General features: G+C 36.6%; 1 protein-coding gene across 4 annotated transcripts in view; it reads left to right on the top strand.

The window, feature by feature from the left end:
* The window catches only part of ABCD3 (ATP binding cassette subfamily D member 3), a 33161-nt gene extending 21302 nt beyond the window's left edge, over positions 1-11859 (top strand). For all 4 annotated transcript variants that reach the window (XM_054211648.1, XM_054211647.1, XM_054211649.1 and 1 more), the window contains 16 exons: positions 119-175; positions 1406-1548; positions 1922-1991; positions 2438-2507; positions 2634-2731; positions 2810-2901; positions 3440-3528; positions 3605-3677; positions 4749-4812; positions 5223-5300; positions 5394-5459; positions 5563-5652; positions 5856-5975; positions 6407-6511; positions 7897-7953; positions 8729-11859. In XM_054211648.1, coding sequence (XP_054067623.1) covers positions 119-175; positions 1406-1548; positions 1922-1991; positions 2438-2507; positions 2634-2731; positions 2810-2901; positions 3440-3528; positions 3605-3677; positions 4749-4812; positions 5223-5300; positions 5394-5459; positions 5563-5652; positions 5856-5975; positions 6407-6511; positions 7897-7953; positions 8729-8806 — 1350 coding nt within the window. In that variant the 3' untranslated portion in view covers positions 8807-11859. The remainder of the gene's footprint in view (positions 1-118; positions 176-1405; positions 1549-1921; positions 1992-2437; positions 2508-2633; positions 2732-2809; positions 2902-3439; positions 3529-3604; positions 3678-4748; positions 4813-5222; positions 5301-5393; positions 5460-5562; positions 5653-5855; positions 5976-6406; positions 6512-7896; positions 7954-8728) is intronic.
* Positions 11860-17669: the final 5810 nt, after the last annotated feature.

Raw genomic sequence — 17669 nt, 5'->3', positions numbered from 1 at the left:
GTCCTTTTAATATGGAGCAGTAACTGTTCTTGGGGTGGTTGGTGGTTTCTGGACCATTCTGTATTTGTTTTATGTTGGTGTTCTAATGCTTTTTTTCCCCTCTATGCATCTCTTACAGCCCTTCTTAGATATAGTTTTGTACATCTTCAAGCTGACAAGTGCAATAGGAGCTCAGGTAAATCCAGTGGATTTTTTTTTTTTAGCATAATAAGCAAATTTTCCCTTCTTTCGTTAGAGCCTTGTACCTGTTTGGAGTCTGAGGAAAACTCTAGACGATATTTATAGATTCATCCATTACTTGAGGGGATATACCGAAAATATGTTTTTACACTTAGTGTTTTGTATTCTTCAGTGCTCTCTATCTTGAGGCAAGCAAAACAAAAATCAGAATTTGCAGGCATTCAGTTAACAATTTGAAGAAACAATAAAGTTCTTTATTTTCTTCTAACAGTTACTTTGGAATCCCATTTAGTACAGTACCCTTCTGGGTACTTATATCTTGCATGAATTCCATTTAAGGGAGAAAAAAAGTTTTCTGGTTTTTTGCAGCCTCTATTAAGGGTAGCCATTCCTTGCATTGAGTTGTATGACCGTTATATTCCCCCAATAAGCTGAATCACTTCAGAAATAGTTATTCAGCTTAATAAAATGATGTGGTATCAAAAATGTTCAAGATTTGACAAGAAGTAGCTCTGGGACCTATGACATGTTTTTCTGGAAACAGACTGCAGTAAGGCTTATCTGAACCTAGGTAGCTTTTCCAGTTTCAGATGTCTTTGCACTGCTCTCTGTAATACTTATTTAATACAAGCAGTTTATGCCAAATTCAGTTTATACCTTTGGTTTTATGCCATGCCACACTTGAGTAATATTTAAGCATGCAGTTTGGGAGCCCTGGTCTGTTGAAGCTTAGGATCCGGAAGAATAGGAGATCCCTACCAGGACTGCTTGAGAGAAGCAGGAAATGTGTTGGAAATGTATGGATCAAAGAAGGGAATGGGGCTGAAATATTCACTGCTATGACAATGTAGCAAATATAGAGAAAAAGAAGTAGGTAGAAATGAAGGAGAGGAAATGAGGAGGGGAATGAGAACAAATGAGGAAATTATTTATGAAATAAGCTACGACAGTAGGACATAAAGATTGTACTGGGTGATGATTAAAAACTGGAGTAGGAGGCTGGGGTGGGAAGGGCATCTGGGGATGGAGAATTAGTAAAATTAGTAAAAATATCTACAGCACAAAAGAAAGGAAAATGAAGGGAATGACAAGAGTAATTGAATTGGTCACATAGACAAATGGGAGGTGAGAATCAAAGGATTCATGCTTTCTGGGTGTTTTGAATACAGGTGTTGCAATTTGAGACTCTAGATGGTAAGGCTTTATTCTTTTTTGATATTCACAGGGTCCAGCTAGCATGATGGCGTACTTAATTATTTCAGGGTTTTTCCTTACACGTTTAAGGAGACCAATTGGCAAGATGACTATTATAGAACAAAAATATGAAGGGGAGTACAGATACGTCAACTCACGGCTTATTACAAACAGGTATAGATTTACTTGGATGGCAAGATATAAGTGACAGTAATACTGTGGTGTAAATGGAAGCTGGGTTAAAATATATTTGGAAAGTCTGATGCTATCAGTTCTGAGCTATATGTTTGCATCTTTATGCGGATTATTATTAAGTAATTTGTATATGCATTTTATTCCTAATTCAAAAGACAAACTATAGCTGGGGTATAATAAGCTTATGTTCCACTATGGTGAAAAAGTACAAACTCTTATTTCCTAAGGTACCTGAAAGAGCTACGTTGCTGTGTTTTATGGCTGACTTTTTTAAAGACTGTCTTTAACAAAATGAAGTTGCATTCTTTAAGGGTTTGGTTTTGCTTTGTGTTTTTTTTTTTTTTTTTTTTAGCGAAGAAATTGCTTTTTATAATGGAAACTTGAGAGAAAAACAGACTATTCACAAAACCTTCCGTAAACTGGTAGGACTTCTTTTATCTTCTAAAACATCTTAAGCAAAGCTTCAATTAATTTTATCATGGTGATTCTTGACATATATTAATATAAGTTGAATTATAGTGGCCTGGTGTTTATGCTGCTATAGTCATTAGATTTAAAAATTAATTAGTAGGCTATAAGCAGAACACAAGTTTCTGATAGAATGGTCTTTCTTGTGCTACTTACCTCCTTTTCATCCACCACAGTTACTAGTCTCTCACTGCTTGGTGTCATGAGTAGGTTGTTTGGATCTAGAGTGCAAGTCTCTGCCAGCAGGGACACTTGTGTAGTGCTCGTCACCGTTACAGGGATGTTGAGGTGTCTGTGACTTGCTGAAAAATAACTATGGAATCAAATATCTGTAAAATAAGAAAAGATAGTAAAACAGGTACTGATAGAGTTTGACCGTTTTTCTCCTGTAACTTACCAGGTGGAACACTTGCATAATTTCATCCTGTTCCGGTTCTCTATGGGTTTCATTGATACTATCATTGCCAAATGTAAGTGTTTGTCCTGTGCTAATGGATTGCTATAAATAACAAAACACTAAACTTTTTACATGAGAATTCTCTTTTTTCTTATTGCTTCAATTAACGTGTGGCTTGATATTTACTCTTAAACTGCAGACCTTGCCACTGTGGTTGGTTACCTGGTTGTTAGTCGTCCATTTTTGAACCTGGCTGATCCTCGTCATCAGAATAGTACTCATGCAGAACTTTTGGAGGTAAATAGAACAGAATTAAAACAATTTCCCGAATTTAAATTTTGTCAGTCCACATAAAGAAACTTTCTTCTACTCTAGGATTACTACCAAAGTGGAAGAATGTTACTGAGAATGTCCCAAGCTTTGGGCAGAATAGTCCTAGCAGGCCGTGAAATGACAAGATTGGCTGGGTAAGCTTTAATAGTAGTTGTGTAAAATAATCTTTCTTAAAGTTATGTTGTTGCTGTTTCTCATCTCATTTTAAGAAACTGACTGTAGAATTAAAATGAGCTTATGTGCTGCTTTGTTCATTGCAGCACCATAAAAATCTAGATATTAGAAACACTTTATGCTGAAAACCTTTCTGAAGACATGCTAATTATGACCACTAGTAATTTCATGTCTGAATAGTAGTAGCATACATTTTGAATGTTTAATTGAAAAGACATTGTCAAACGCTCACCAGTCAATTACGTATTGATTATTTACCAAACTGGTTTTTTTACATCTTAAGAAGAAAAGTTATCAAATATTTGGCTGTTACAGGAAAAGGTTTTTGTGAATATTGGACAACCTCAGTGCAACTCTTAAATTATAAACATTCTGTTTCTATGTCAGCTTTGTCATTTTGGTGGTTTAACAGAGTACTTATTAGAGCTTCTATGGATTTCTAAAACTTCTAAAAATGAATTACTTTTATATATATATATATACACTTTTTTTTTTTAGTTTCACAGCTCGAATTACAGAATTAATGCAGGTTCTGAAGGACTTGAATAGTGGCAAATATCAGCGTACTATGGTATCGCAAGAAAAAGGTAGATGTGATGTCATATGCAATATGTGTAGCTCCATGTAGTCTTCCAGTGTCTAATACTTTTTTCTTAATTTAAGATGCAGATAAAAAGCAAGCTTTGCCTTTGATACCTGGATCTGGAGAAATCATCAACACTGATAACCTTATCAAGTATGTTTACAAAGTTTCCACAACTTACAAATACTATTTGTAACGTAGCCTGGCTTTTAAGTCTTTCCCTCTACCACTATTAATAGAGATTTTAATATGTATTATTACAGTCTGCAATTTCTGTTGTACTCTAGTTTATTTGCAAATAATTCCATCACACTCCCACTCCGCATTTCTATTCTGTAAGTCAATCCTTGTCCTCTTACGCTGGCTGGACTTAGCCTTTTTGGTAACATTTCCTGCTGTCCTTTGTAATACGACTTCCCAGACCATTTTGTTAACACTTTATCAAATTTCTTCTTAGAAATACATCAGTTATAGATTTAATTCCATGGTATAATTTGGCTGTAAAAAATCTGGAGCAAGTCTATTCAGTTTCAAAATATTTGCTTGTAATTCTGTATGCTTCAACAGTTCATTGATGTACTCAAGTAGCGATCAGTTCCTCAGTTCTTTGCAGACTGAGGAACATAGTATTGACATAGTAGTACTACTTAAAGGTATAAAGTAAAGCCAGTTAAGAGATTAAATAGCCTCAGTCTGGTCAATGTGAAAAGCACATAGTGGAACGGAGGGGAAAAAGGGGAGGAAGAAGAAGAGGAGATGATAGAGCTATTAGTTAAAAAAAAACCAAACACAAAACCAAACCAAAAAAAAAAAGCAAACAAGGGGGAGGTGAGCATTTGTTTTTGTATCCTAGAATTGTTGTTTGTTTTAGTGGTCATCCGAGCCTAAACCACAACAGATTACACTTCCACTAGCAGATTTAAAATGAAATGCATCCTTAAATGTAGTTTTGTATCCACAATATGTTTTGGACACCAAAGGCTTAGAAGGATTCAGAAAACAAATACATGAAGGAAAAAAATAATCTCTAGATGTTTGTTAAAGACCAAGATATCACTTTTGGTTCAAGAACTACTTTACTGTTATTAGTTGGAAACTGAAAAAAGTACTGCTGAAGTCTTGCCCTATTCCTTAAACCTCTGAGTAAGCATTCAGTAACGGCTGCTTTTAGGCAACTGTTTTCTTTTTTTTTTGTTTTTTGTTTTAATTTTGCAATACAAATAGGTTTGATCATGTTCCGTTGGTGACACCTAATGGAGATGTTTTGATTCAAGACCTTAACTTTGAGGTAAGTTTTTAATAATATCATAGAAAACTATATTCGTATAAAATTTTAAAGTGAAGATGATAATTTCAGAGGTAATCTGATTTATAAAAAAATGTGGAAACGAAAATGGAGAGCTGCTTATATGGTATGCTTAAATTTGAACAAAATTGTCATGTTAGTTTAAAAAACGAAAAAGTCGTCAATAAGCTATTTTGAAAAAAATGTTTTTATTGTTATGAGTGTTTTCTTACAGCTGCAGTTGGTGCTAAACTATTGGAAAAAAAAATTAATTATTGGTTGAAATTACTCATTGTAATGTCAGAAAGTACTGTGTACAAGCCCACAAGGATACCAGCTTGTCTTAATGTTTGTAGAAACTTTCAGAAATCCTTTCTCACTATCCTTTTAATGTGTTTGCTTTGCATTTTTAGGTTCGCTCTGGTGCAAATGTTCTGATTTGTGGGCCAAATGGGTGTGGGAAGAGCTCACTTTTTCGTGTTCTTGGTGAGGTAAGGGAACTTTTTGAAATAAATGGGGGAGAATCCAAAGCACAGTTGTAATTGGAATTTTTTCGTCACGTTTAAACCTTTTTCTTGTTGCAGTTGTGGCCTTTGTTTGGTGGGCGTTTAACAAAACCTGTAAGAGGAAAGTTGTTCTATGTTCCTCAGGTGAGGCCAAGTACTTCAATTGACAATAGTGTTTTCTTTCTTCCTGCTTTGACTAAGTTTAGAAATATTTGACAAACCTTTTTTTTTTCTAACTGTATCTCAGAGACCATATATGACACTTGGAACACTCAGAGATCAAGTTATATATCCAGATACTGTAGAAGATCAGAGAAAGAAAGGGATTTCTGACCAGGTAATGATAATTAGTTCATTAACTCTTGTCTTGGTTAAGATGAGCAATGCTTTATCTTCAGAAATACTGAAATTGCATGTAGTTTGTTTTTAATATTTGAGGGGTGATAGCACACCAGTATAATAGTATAACCCTTTATAACATTTTTCAGTCACTTTATTAAGTGCACTTAAGCTCTTTTGTTATTCCTGTTTCAATAAAAGGTGCTGAAGGAGTATTTGGATAACGTCCAGCTGGGTCAAATCTTGGAACGTGAAGGAGGCTGGGATAGTGTTCAGGACTGGATGGATGTACTCAGCGGGGGAGAAAAACAGAGAATGGCAGTATGTCTCAAAAGCATAAATACTTAACAAATACCAGACATAGGTTGAAAACATAACCTGAATTGTAAGCAATTGTTGTTTACTAAGTATTAATATTTTACTTAAAGAAGAAACCCCTGAAATGTGAAATACCTGAATACTGTGAAAACAACCTAAAATAGAGCCTATTGTACACAAAATTTAATAGGAAATGTTGACCTTTTACCATGCTATACACATTAATTATGTAAACAAAAGTTGTAAAATAACTTTTTTTTTAAAAAGTAAAGATAATATACAGCTCTCAGATCTTGAGGCTTCAGTGGGTGCCAACTTAAAAGAAATTCCCTTGCCACAGTAAATTTTTGGATACTGTTTCTTAGTTTAACTTCTAACACTGCATTATTTGTTATAGTTCTGTATTCACAGTAGCTTTTTGGCTTGCATTCCAGATGGCAAGATTATTTTATCATAAGCCCCAGTTTGCAATTCTGGATGAATGCACCAGTGCTGTTAGCGTTGATGTAGAAGGCTACATTTACAGCCACTGCCGAAAGGTAAGCTCTTTGTTTTCTAGAATTATAACTCTCTTAACAGGAAACTTAATGACACAAGGTGCATTCTTCCTTATGCCTCGTGTAGATTTAAAAAACAAAATAAATGCTTAGAAGGGCATGCAGGGACTCTTTAAGCACACTAGAATTCAATAATTGTTTTGTAGTCTTAAAATAATTTAGATGTACATGTGGCCTCTTTACATCAGAGAATTCTTAACTAACTGGTAAGTGACCTTACTTTTCCAGATAAACTCTTAGAATGTCAAGTGAAGATTAAATAATCTAAAATTTTATGCTTTTTTGTTGTTCAAGAGGCTTCTTTTGGCCAGGGCAACAGAAGTGAAAGGTGGGAAATTAAGATTTCCATCTTTCTTGAGATACGAAAAGCCAAGCACTTCAGGAAAACATGATGATATTAAATGCAGTTTTCTATTTTCTTTCCCACTTATACTCACCTTTTCAGATTCTACGTAGTGCCATGTGAAATATCAATAAGATTCAGTTTCACACCCCTAGCTTGGGAAAGAATGGGCTTGAAATAACATTAATTATTGAGTAGCAGTATTCTCGGAATGATAATGGAGCAAATCTGCACATCTACTGAAATATGTGCTTGAAACTTGAAGTGGGAACTTAAGGAGCCTTTCATAGTAGTAAACTGACACTAGATGAGGAGTCTGCAGAAGAATGGACATTATTTATTGAAATAACTTTACCACATGAATATCAATACCCTGACAATTTTCTGAGTCTGTCTAGCATATACTTGTTATTCTGTTAACTTGAATGTTCATTTCTGCTTTTGTTTTACAGTTACTGTTGCCAAGTGGCTAATGCATGTTACTGAAAAAATAGAATTCCTGGTTAAGCTGTCCATGCAGAAAGAAAAAATTGTCACCCTGTTAAATCATCAGAGTAATTTTGTCCTTTAATTGGCCCTACTGTTAGGGATGCATAATTAACTGAGTTGCAAGGAAACAAAGGAAGATTATTCACCTTTAAATTGTCACTTTAAGTTTTTGATTTATTAATAGCTTTTGTGGTTTTGTTTTTTTTTGCTGTTAAGGTAGACTTGTTTTAATTACCAGGTTTGTTGTTTTACCTGCCTCCTGCCTTACCTCCTTTGCCCAGTTCATTCTAGCTTTTGCCAGATCATTAGGAGCAAAAGAACGGTGAAATCAATTATAAAAGATAAATCCCTCCTGCTTTTTTTTTTTTTTACACTGCAAAGTCTTGCATTAAGGCTGCACATACCTACTGTTAATAATAGAGTCTGGAAGTTTGCGTTTATGAATTTAAGCTCTTCAGCTGAGATCATGCTGAAAAATAACACCTAACCCATGAGAAAAATTAACTGCTTTATTGTGTATGTTTTCTTCATGTAGGTTGGCATCACTCTCTTCACTGTCTCCCACAGAAAGTCACTCTGGAAACATCATGATGTATGTAGCCTTTGCTTTTGCTAAGGATATCTGTAGGTCGTAGGGGTTGTTTTGTTTGACTTTCTATTAAATTGACTTTACAATTCAAGGTGTTCTCATTTCTACATCCTAATAGGTCATGTTCTGTGTTTTTGTTTTTAAACTTTACTTTCATAATTCAGTTTTACTATTTGAAATATTCTTATACTTCTAGTTATGAAGGGAAAAGTAACCAAAAATCCTTAAATGTATCTGTAAAACTAGCCTCACAAGTATGAAAGGCTCATTAGATACTTAACTTCTTTCTTAGTCTCGAAGAAATGCTTGAACTAGAATCCAGTAAACAGCATGGAGTTTTTGCTCTCAAGATACCTAATACATCTACAAATAAAAAAAAAGTTCATCTCTAATAATACATGGACTTTTTTCTTCCAAATGAAGATTTTACTATTGTTATTACTACTTATGCAGACATACTGTATGTGTGTGGGGAAAATATTGAATTAATACATAGAGATGAATGTGTACCTTAAGTATACTGTCACAAACACCAAGATAGCAGTGTTAAGTCTAGGTGTGACCATTAACAGACTGAGGGAATGATATGAACAAAAACAGTTCAAACTTTTTTTCCAGAGGCAATTGAATTTAATGAAACATGAGGTGGGAGAAGCTTACCCTCTGGCTAGCTGAGTTTAAGATTTTGCATAAAAACTACTTCAACATATAATTTATTTAGGCATTTATATATGTGGTAACTATTCGGTGGTTGATAACATATGCTCTTTTATTTCAGTTTTACTTGCATATGGATGGCAGAGGAAACTACGAGTTTAAGAAAATAACCGAAGACACAGTTGAATTTGGATCTTAAAGTCATGAACTGAACTGCTACAGAGACTGGTGATTACAGGAAGTGTGTAGAATGACAGACATTGTACAATAAAACTACTCAGCTTGTTTTTTTAACAAATTAACTAGGATAACCGAAAACAAGCTGTTAAGCGTTTACTATTATGTAGGATATTGCTAATTGTGTATATGTTGGTTTAATTATTGATATGTACTAAGAATGTCCTTATTCTTGTGGTTTAAAAACCTGCCTAAATTAAATTGGGCTTAAACCAGTGTAACCTGATTCATCCTGGGATGCAAACCATTTGAAATCAGCTGATTTGACTTTTGTAGACCTTCTTTCCCTTCAGTGAAAAGCCCTGTTAAAATTAGGGTTGCTACCTCTCTTGTTCCTGCAAAGCAGTCTTGGATTTTTGCTCTGTTCTATGCATATTTCTAAGTTATCTCACATGGTGCAGGACATTCTCCCATCTTCAGATCTGTGCCCTGTTAAATGAAAGAGCCTTTTCCTTGACCAAGCCTTGATAATGTAGCCGATATGCCCTTGCTGATAAAGGATGGACTGAACCTAAAAGACAAAACTAATTCCTTCTGCTAAAAAAATTAAGCTTGTTCTTTGCTGGGTTTTGGATTCTCTTTAACATCTGTTTGTCCATGCAGTTCTCTCTACTGCTCAGCAATCCCATTCTCTCCCAATTTAGCAAGAGCTTAATCCATCCCATACCGCAGCTGCCCTTTTTCTGTCAGATAAATACTATGGTAATGAAGAGTTGAGAGGAGGTTGAGGGAGGAAAGGACTGACCAAAAAAAAAAAAGGGGGGGGGGGGGAAGTGGTGTTCTTTGTATCAATCAATCTTGTGCGTGTCTTCAGCTCTGAAGAATGAATGGCCCCCACAAGTAGAATCAGAGAAAATCATGTGGGTCTGGTTATTCTTCTTTTGAAACCAGCAGGGGCTAGAATGGACTCAAAAGTGTTAGTCTGTGAAATAGCAGACACTTGTCTGTCCTATGCGTGTTCGGTCCTGTAATGCAGCAGTTGCTTTTTCTAAGTTCCTCCTTTTCTCCCTCTTCAGAAAATCAGATCTCCTCATGGTTTTAGCTGTGCTTCAGGTCTTGAGTTTGAAAGTAAGTGATAATGGTACTTCCTTTTTGGCCTTCTAGGCTGTGAAGGCTAAAATGATGCTTTCATACTCCACATTTACTATCTTATTTGTCATGAGATTTCTTGATTTCTGGTACAAATTATTCACCAGTGATTCTCGCTGTTGTCTAAGGTTCGCTAGTCTCTGCTGGTTTTCTTGTTCCAGCTGCCAAATTCCCTTGAAGAAACCAAACTCTTTAAATAGTTTACTGTTACCACTTTTTCCATACAAATGGTTACTGTGGTTGCCATGTGACTTTGAAAAACATAAATGCAGCAAGGTGATTTTTTTGTGATCATGGAATAGGAAGGTATAGCTCAAACTGAATTGCTGTATAGGCTTTTAAACAAAAATTTACAATGCCTGTTGTACAGTGAAGGTCTAATAGTTTTTTAGTGTTCCATATAAGATATAATATAGGAATGTACTACATGAAGGCATGCATAAAATATGCAATAAATCTGTTGTCTGTTCATCTTTTATCAAGGGTTTAGATTAAAAACAAAAACAATTTTTTATAAAATGGATATGTACTTGGATGCACTCCTGTTAATTTTTACCCAATTTGATTAGTCATCATCTTTCACATTGAAATTGCTACCTGTTAATATTTTTTCTTTTATCATAGTTCTTGCCCATACCTGTCACTACTACTATTCTTTCATAGTACTCAAATGCAAACAGCTATCTTGGTATAAGAATCGAGTGACCACAGCAGATTCATAGTATAATGCATCAATGAAAATCAAAGAAAGCCTTTCTGAAGTGTAGTGTGTTCCAGAAAATAAGGTACCAGAATAAATTTTTGTGCTTGGTCCACAAGAAGGCAAATAGATATCTCATTTTACTAATTTTTTTTTCCCTTTCATTCAAATTCTCACATCAGCCATAATGTAGCAGGTGGCAGCATGCTGTATGTGAGGTGGTAGTCTTTTTTTTTTTTTTTTTCTGTAACCGTGAAAATATGGATGCCACATAGCTATTTTTTCTTTTTGGTGAAAGTTCTCAGCACAAATGCAACTTCTTCCCTTGCAAGGGATGTTTTATTAGCCTTTTAGAGAGACAAAGAAAAAGAAAATCTCTAAAATGAGAAAGTTGCTATTATCCTTGTGACTAGGGCAGACTTTGCAGTGGAGTAGTGAACTTGGGATACTTTAATGTATTTTTAACACTGACAAGCAAAACCACACACAGCACACTTATATAGCACCCCAGCAGCCAATCCCAAGGTACTTTACAATTCAATCAGTTAATAACAGAATTTTGTGTAATCTCAGATTTATTTTAAAAACTAAAAACAAAAAAAAAATTAAGAAAATCCAACTCCATAACCAAGGAGGAAGGAATAGGTTTGCCTTTAGATGCCATGAAGTTCATTGAAACTGAGGATGCTAGTCTCTCCTTAGGGCCAGGACTCTAGTGTTTCTAAATATACTGGAAGGAAAGAAAAATATTGTGCACTTGATTGTAAGAGAGGCTTACAAGGGAAGTATTAAAAAGAACGATGTTTTAGAATGATATTCTTAAAAGGCCTTACATTAAAGTATTTTGAGATAGACTTGGTCTAATGAAAGATTGTAATAAATAAATAAATAAAATCTGATAAAATGACCGAGTCTCAGTTCTGTTGCAGAATTGCACTGTGATACAGTATTTTAGCTGTTAGGTCTTTTTAATAGCACAAGCTGGAACTTTGTCAATTGTAATTCTGAACTATCGTAGTAAGACAGAGTACAGATGAATATTTTCAGTCTCAAACTGTTGGTGTTTTGCAGATGGTACTGGTAATAGTCAGATGGCTGCATTTCAGCAGTGGTGGGAAACATTCCTGTATGTAAATACTGTAAAGTGCTTTGGAGGGGGAAATGGCGCTATATAAATGTAAGACATTAAGTGCCTCTGAAATAATAATAAATCTAAAGATAAAATATATTGAGGCTTTTTCTGTTTCTTGATGATTAGGAATTTTGTAACCAAACAGCAAATGCATACTCAACAAATCTCAAGTTACTTGGTTGGGTGATTGACTTGTGTTCAATTTATAAAGTCTGTAGTACTGTCTGAAATTCACCCTGGAATCGGCCAGAAGACGTCATCCAGTTGTAGGCTTTACAAAAACCATGACCTCAGTACTGAAGGTATGTATTTAGAGCAATTGGATTATAGGTGCATTAATCTGTGTTAAGTCTGCACTGGTTCTGACCTCCACTATACTGGAACATGTGTATTGTGTAGCATTCTTAAAGAGTAACGCTGCCTTTGGTTTGTATGCCTCGATGCTCGAATTCTTCCTTATATAGAGGGAAAACATCAGTTCCTGGAACGCTAGAACTGAAACTATGGAGCAACAAATTCAAACTCTCTTCAAGGATCAATCCACCATCTTTTGAGGATATTTAGTAACCTTGGTCCGATATTTCTGAATGTTTACTAAAGCCATCCCATCTCAGGAGAAATTAAGCTTTCTTGACGAAGCCTTTTTTTGGGGGGTGATGGTGCTTTCTACAGGACTAGCGTGAGACCGGAATAAGCTGTGAGGTGAGCAGAACATCACTGTGAACCTTGTAATCTTCCATCCCAAGTGCAAAGTGTGCTTCACTGTGTAATGTATATATTTTTCTTACCAAAAAATCCCAGCAGGAAACACACACAAAAATCCAACCTACCTTTGACCCTTGTAGTCCTTCTGGGAAAAGTTGGCAGTGTAAGCTACATCCTAGCCAGTGGGCATGTTGGAGATGTTTCTTGCCCGAATGTGGCACTGATAGAGTGGCTGGACAGCCCCAAGATTACTCTAGCACCATTTGAAAGTGACTTGTACTATAAGAAAATTCTGGATATATTGCCACTTTGTTAGCTCTGTACTGTATACTAGAGAAGGTGGCTAGTGAAAAACAAAGCAGCGTGGAGTGCTACTGTGACACACACTTGACAGGCTTTTTAATTAATTTGCATTTAGTATTGACAACTTCAGTGAGTTGTTATGCTTCTGCAGAATAGGGAATTCAATCTTCATGTTTCTTAAATATATAAAGAAGAAATATCCTGTGGCTTAGGACTAGAGAGAAAAAAGTAATTTAGTGGTTCTTACATAGGATGCAGCCCTCTGCACACTCAGCAGGTACCAGTGCGTTCTGAAGTGCTCTAGAAATGTGAAAAAAACATTAAGATGGCCTGTCATCAGATAGGAGTTAAAAATCCGTTCTTAAAACGTATATATAATTGTCATAGATACTATGAGATGTCCATAGAAACATCCATGGTAATGATCACCTGAAATCCAACTGTGAAAAATAGTAGGGGGAAATGGTTACCTTGGTTTTATAGAAAAAATAAACCACAATTTTTATCTGTCAAGAAGAAAATCAACAGTGTGCAAGTTCAAATTTCTGCTTATAAAGCTGCTGTTCAAAACACTTATTTCTATGTGTAATATTGTTGCCTCTATTAAGTGCAGATATCAGTTGGTTTGTGCCAGTCCCTTTCACGAGCATGGAAAGAGTTTTCTTGGTTTTATGAATTGGTGATGTGCAGCTGTTTTGGGAGGAGGTTGGTTGCTTTTCCTTTCACATGATGTGTTCCAGGCTCTTGCTAGTGGTCTGGATACAGTCTGCTTTTTAATAATGACGCCTTAAACTTCGTCTGGAAGCTTAGAATGGCTGTGCACATTCCAGGGTCCTATAATAATGTTTGTTTAAATGTTCTGATGAAACCCATCCTGTTGTGTGCATTCAAACATAAGATGAAACTGGTTTCATCTTGAAATGGCAATATAGCTGAGCTAGGTTACTATGAAAGCAATTTGTCTTTTACATCAAAACCTTAGAAAAATGTCATCTTCCAAGTTGCTCAGCCGTCTTTGAACTGCTGCATCATTTTCTTTCCTTGTATGCAAAAGCAGAGCCAGATGACAAGCAGCCTGGAACTTCACAGACAGAAGCTGTCTTAAGGGAGTAACTTGAAAAATATGACAGATTCAGGGTTTACATAGAAACAATACGCCTAAACATCTGGTGAATTTCCATGGGGATTGACTTTAGAAACTAAAGACGTTTTGCCAGTAAATCCTGCAAGGAATGCAACAGTGCGAGAATAATCGCCTGACTGGCATTTTAAAATAGGAGAGAAGGGGAACTTGGGCATTCCATTTCTGTGGAATGTGTCTTTCACAAACCAGGCTTAATGGTCTCACAATTTCTCTCACTCTGGTTAGAAACCTCACCTTTGGCAAGTCTGAACCATAAAGATTCAATACAATGGCTTTTACTGGCAAAAGGCGCTCTTGTGCCCTATCGCCCAGCCCCATTCTCCGCTGTGCTTCTCCACAAACCAACATCCTTGTTCCCCACCCATCCCTCGTTCTGGGAAACAAGTGGCTTCCACAGATGATGCCGCACCAAAATAGAACAGAACTGGAAAAATGAGGTCAACGCCGTCTGGACAAAACTAAGACTGCTGAGATTGGTTTAGTTGGGTAGAAATGGGGAACTCCACCTACATGACTGAGGAAGTTTTCTGCATTAAAATAACTTTAGAGTTTGGCACACATCACAACTAATTTTTTAAGCTTGATTATAGAAAGTTTGGGGAATACTGCTCTGGAAAAGACACTCTGTGTATGCAGTTGAAGAGACAGTCTTTTACGGAACCAAATATACCCTTCCTTTCCTTAGACTCAATGGTTTAGTGTGAGCAGGTACAAAGAAACATTTGACTAATTTTAATCACGAATCATCACAAAGTAAGTTGTGTCAAGATCTCCCTAAAATAAATTAGCCTTTATTTATTTCCTTTATTGTGGTATTCTACTGTGGGGATGTACCAGCACAAAAGCAACTGTGTCAGAAGCTACTGGTGTGACAGAGTCGGTAAAAAACTGAAAAGAATCAAGTTTCTATAGTGGGGCTGATAAGCTGATGTATTTGGGAAAATAATGGTTAAAAAGAAAGGTGCGTGTGCTGGAGGCTTCTTAAAATTCAGATGCAATCTTATATATTGCAACAGAACTTCTGGGAAGCCAGGAACCATTAGCAAATTTTTTTGGAGCTTAGTAGGGAATTAAGGGCCAAGGTCAAATCTACGTGTTGATGTTCTTTTCTTTTTTTAACCCACAAATGCTAACTAGATAATTAAAAATTTTGAAGTAGATTTTTTTTTTTCTTCGAATAGTCATATTTATCATAGTCTTCAGTAGAGAATTTTGGAAAGGCTACTTGAAGTTAGTCCTTCAATGTTCACAAATATCTCTTCATGCTTAGGGTGTTAACCTCTGTAAGCTTCCTCTGAGGCACCAGGGTGCATCATGCTGGTGGGATAGAAGGTACCCAAGTAGGCGCGTCTGAAAGACAGTAGTAGTTCCTGTGTACACCATGTGTTTTATTGTCCCCAAGGTTGTGATATATTGTGGTGAGCTGCTTGAGAGTCTCAGTACAGAAGAGCAGCCCCTCACCTGGGACCCATTTCAACTTCTTGTGCCTGTCATTGCCTCTAGAGTGGAAGGTCGTTCCTGCAAAAGACTTTTTTGGGGTTGCTTTTTTGAGACAAGCTCAGCAGAACTCAAAGCACATAAAGCCCAAAATAGCCCCAGTTACAAACATGGCTGCATTCCAGCTGTTCCTACCCAGGCCTTGCTTTTCAGTGCTGCTAGACAGATAGCGTGTTATCACGGTTCCAAACATAGTTTGTACTTCAACATAACTTTTAGGGCTTTTACAGCTCAATTTATGCCACATGCAGTAATAACGCATTTTCCGGTGCTCCTAGAAGACTTAAGTCTCTTCTCTGAGGTTCTCAGTCCATTCCTCTAAGAGTTAAAAGGGCAGCAAAAGGAATCTGTTTTCTGTTTGAAGCATACCGAGGAAAGAAAGTCTGGTAAGAAGCTTAACGTTCAATGTGAAAATCTCCTAATTCTGGGGTACTCCTGAGTTTTCTGAGACTAAAGAAGAACTTTATCAGGAGAAGGGAGTATGGTTTTGTGCGGGCTTTAACACCATCGTGCAAACAGTGGGTAAATAAGTTCTTGTTGCTACCTGCTGGATTGTTTTCAGCAGTGGTTGAAAACTGGACAAGACAAGGTATGTTGTAACCCAAGGACCCTGGAGAACCCGGCGGAGGGAAACATGGACTGAATGGAAGACGGGGGGGAGTTCAGGGGGAGAGAGTTGCTCCCGGCCTTCCTATCGGATCTCATTGAGCTGTTCAAACTACTTGCTCCTCTTCATTATGAGGAAAGAGAGATTTAACAAATTTCACATGCCGTTTTCCTCCAAATTTTGGTGAAACCTGGATTCAAACTCGGTATCATTGTACTAGCCATTTAGGAAAATTTGGATTGTTAACATGCTGATTATGCCTTTTTTTGCCACTTGGTGTCACTTTTTCTAGGCAGATGAAACAGGATACCAGCCACGCAGTTGCGGAATTAATGTTGTAGGGATGGTGCACAGAGTATAAGCTGTATGTGCAGGGCTACTGTTTGGATAAAGCAGTGTGAAGGGCAGAGAAGGAATGGATCTGCGGTGCTTGTGGTTCCACTACTACAGTGACGGCTGCAGAGGTGACAAACAATGGTACGGTTGCTCCCTTGGTGCTTTATGGAAGCAAATGAGTATGTTATGAATAAAGTGGAAAGATGGGAAGTCAGATTGAGCATCATCTCTGGAGACCTACATGTTTGGTGTGAACGGATGGTAAAGTATGAAGGCAGCAGAAGGAAACCCTGTGTTAGTCAAGGATGCCCTCTTTAAAAAAAAACACCAAACAACAACAACAACACCCCAAACACCTTTTTCCCTGGAATAATAAGTACTTTTTATTGCAGCATGTTTTAAAATCACAACTGTCATACTGGCTCTTTCATTACACTAGCTTTTTAATTGAGTTATGTGATTACTGAAGAACTAATTAAAAAATTATGTGATCTCATTGGGAAAATATTTCTCTATTCAGAGGAAGGAGGTTTTTAATTAATCAGCTCTTTTGATGAAATAGTTTTGTGACTATAACAATGTCTGAGTACTTTGCTATTTAAATATTTCTTGAAGTAATAAGGTAGAAAATTTGAAAATAAATACAGAAGAAAATGCACCAGCGAGGATAACTGAGATCTGGCACTGTGAATATTCGTTGAGTTCAGATTAATAACCTCATTGGTAGTTAAACAAGCCACAAAAAAATGTTAATATTTAAAGGTAATTTGGTGCCCAGAGAAAGGCCCTCAGAGCAGTGCTAGCGAATGTTCTGGAAGTTATTGATCCAATTAGAGTGACCAAGAGAAGCTGTGGAGAGTGAAAAAATGCTGCCATGCTATTAATATATTCTTGATTGTTGATTAAGGGCTATGTATTTATTCAGGTGCTATATTTTCAGTTAAATGAGATCCTAACCCACTGTTTGCAGAAGGGAGACAGAAATGAGATGGGGACGGGGGAGAGGAATGGAAACATCAACAAAGGAGCCAGGGGAAGTATAGAGCAGAAAGGTTGTGAGGCTCTTACATGAGCAAATCACTGAAGTATGTCACTAATAGGGCACAAATTTTGACAAGATGAGAAACAGGCGCAATTCCTGCAATTGGAAATACAAGTAAAAGCCCTGGAGGCAGTCCACGTAGCTGTGTCTTTATTCCCAGGTACTGGCAGGTTTTATTGAAGAAATCACCCCTCAGGCAATTCTTCCTATGAACTTGCCTAATTCATCTACCGTTAGAGGCTGAGGAATAACAGGGAAAGATGTTCCTTC

This window comes from Rissa tridactyla, chromosome 8 (assembly GCF_028500815.1).
Source record: "Rissa tridactyla isolate bRisTri1 chromosome 8, bRisTri1.patW.cur.20221130, whole genome shotgun sequence".
Lineage (NCBI taxonomy): Eukaryota > Metazoa > Chordata > Aves > Charadriiformes > Laridae > Rissa > Rissa tridactyla.
The sequence above is the reverse complement of the archived record's forward strand: the minus strand, read 5'-3'. Positions and strand labels throughout refer to the sequence as shown.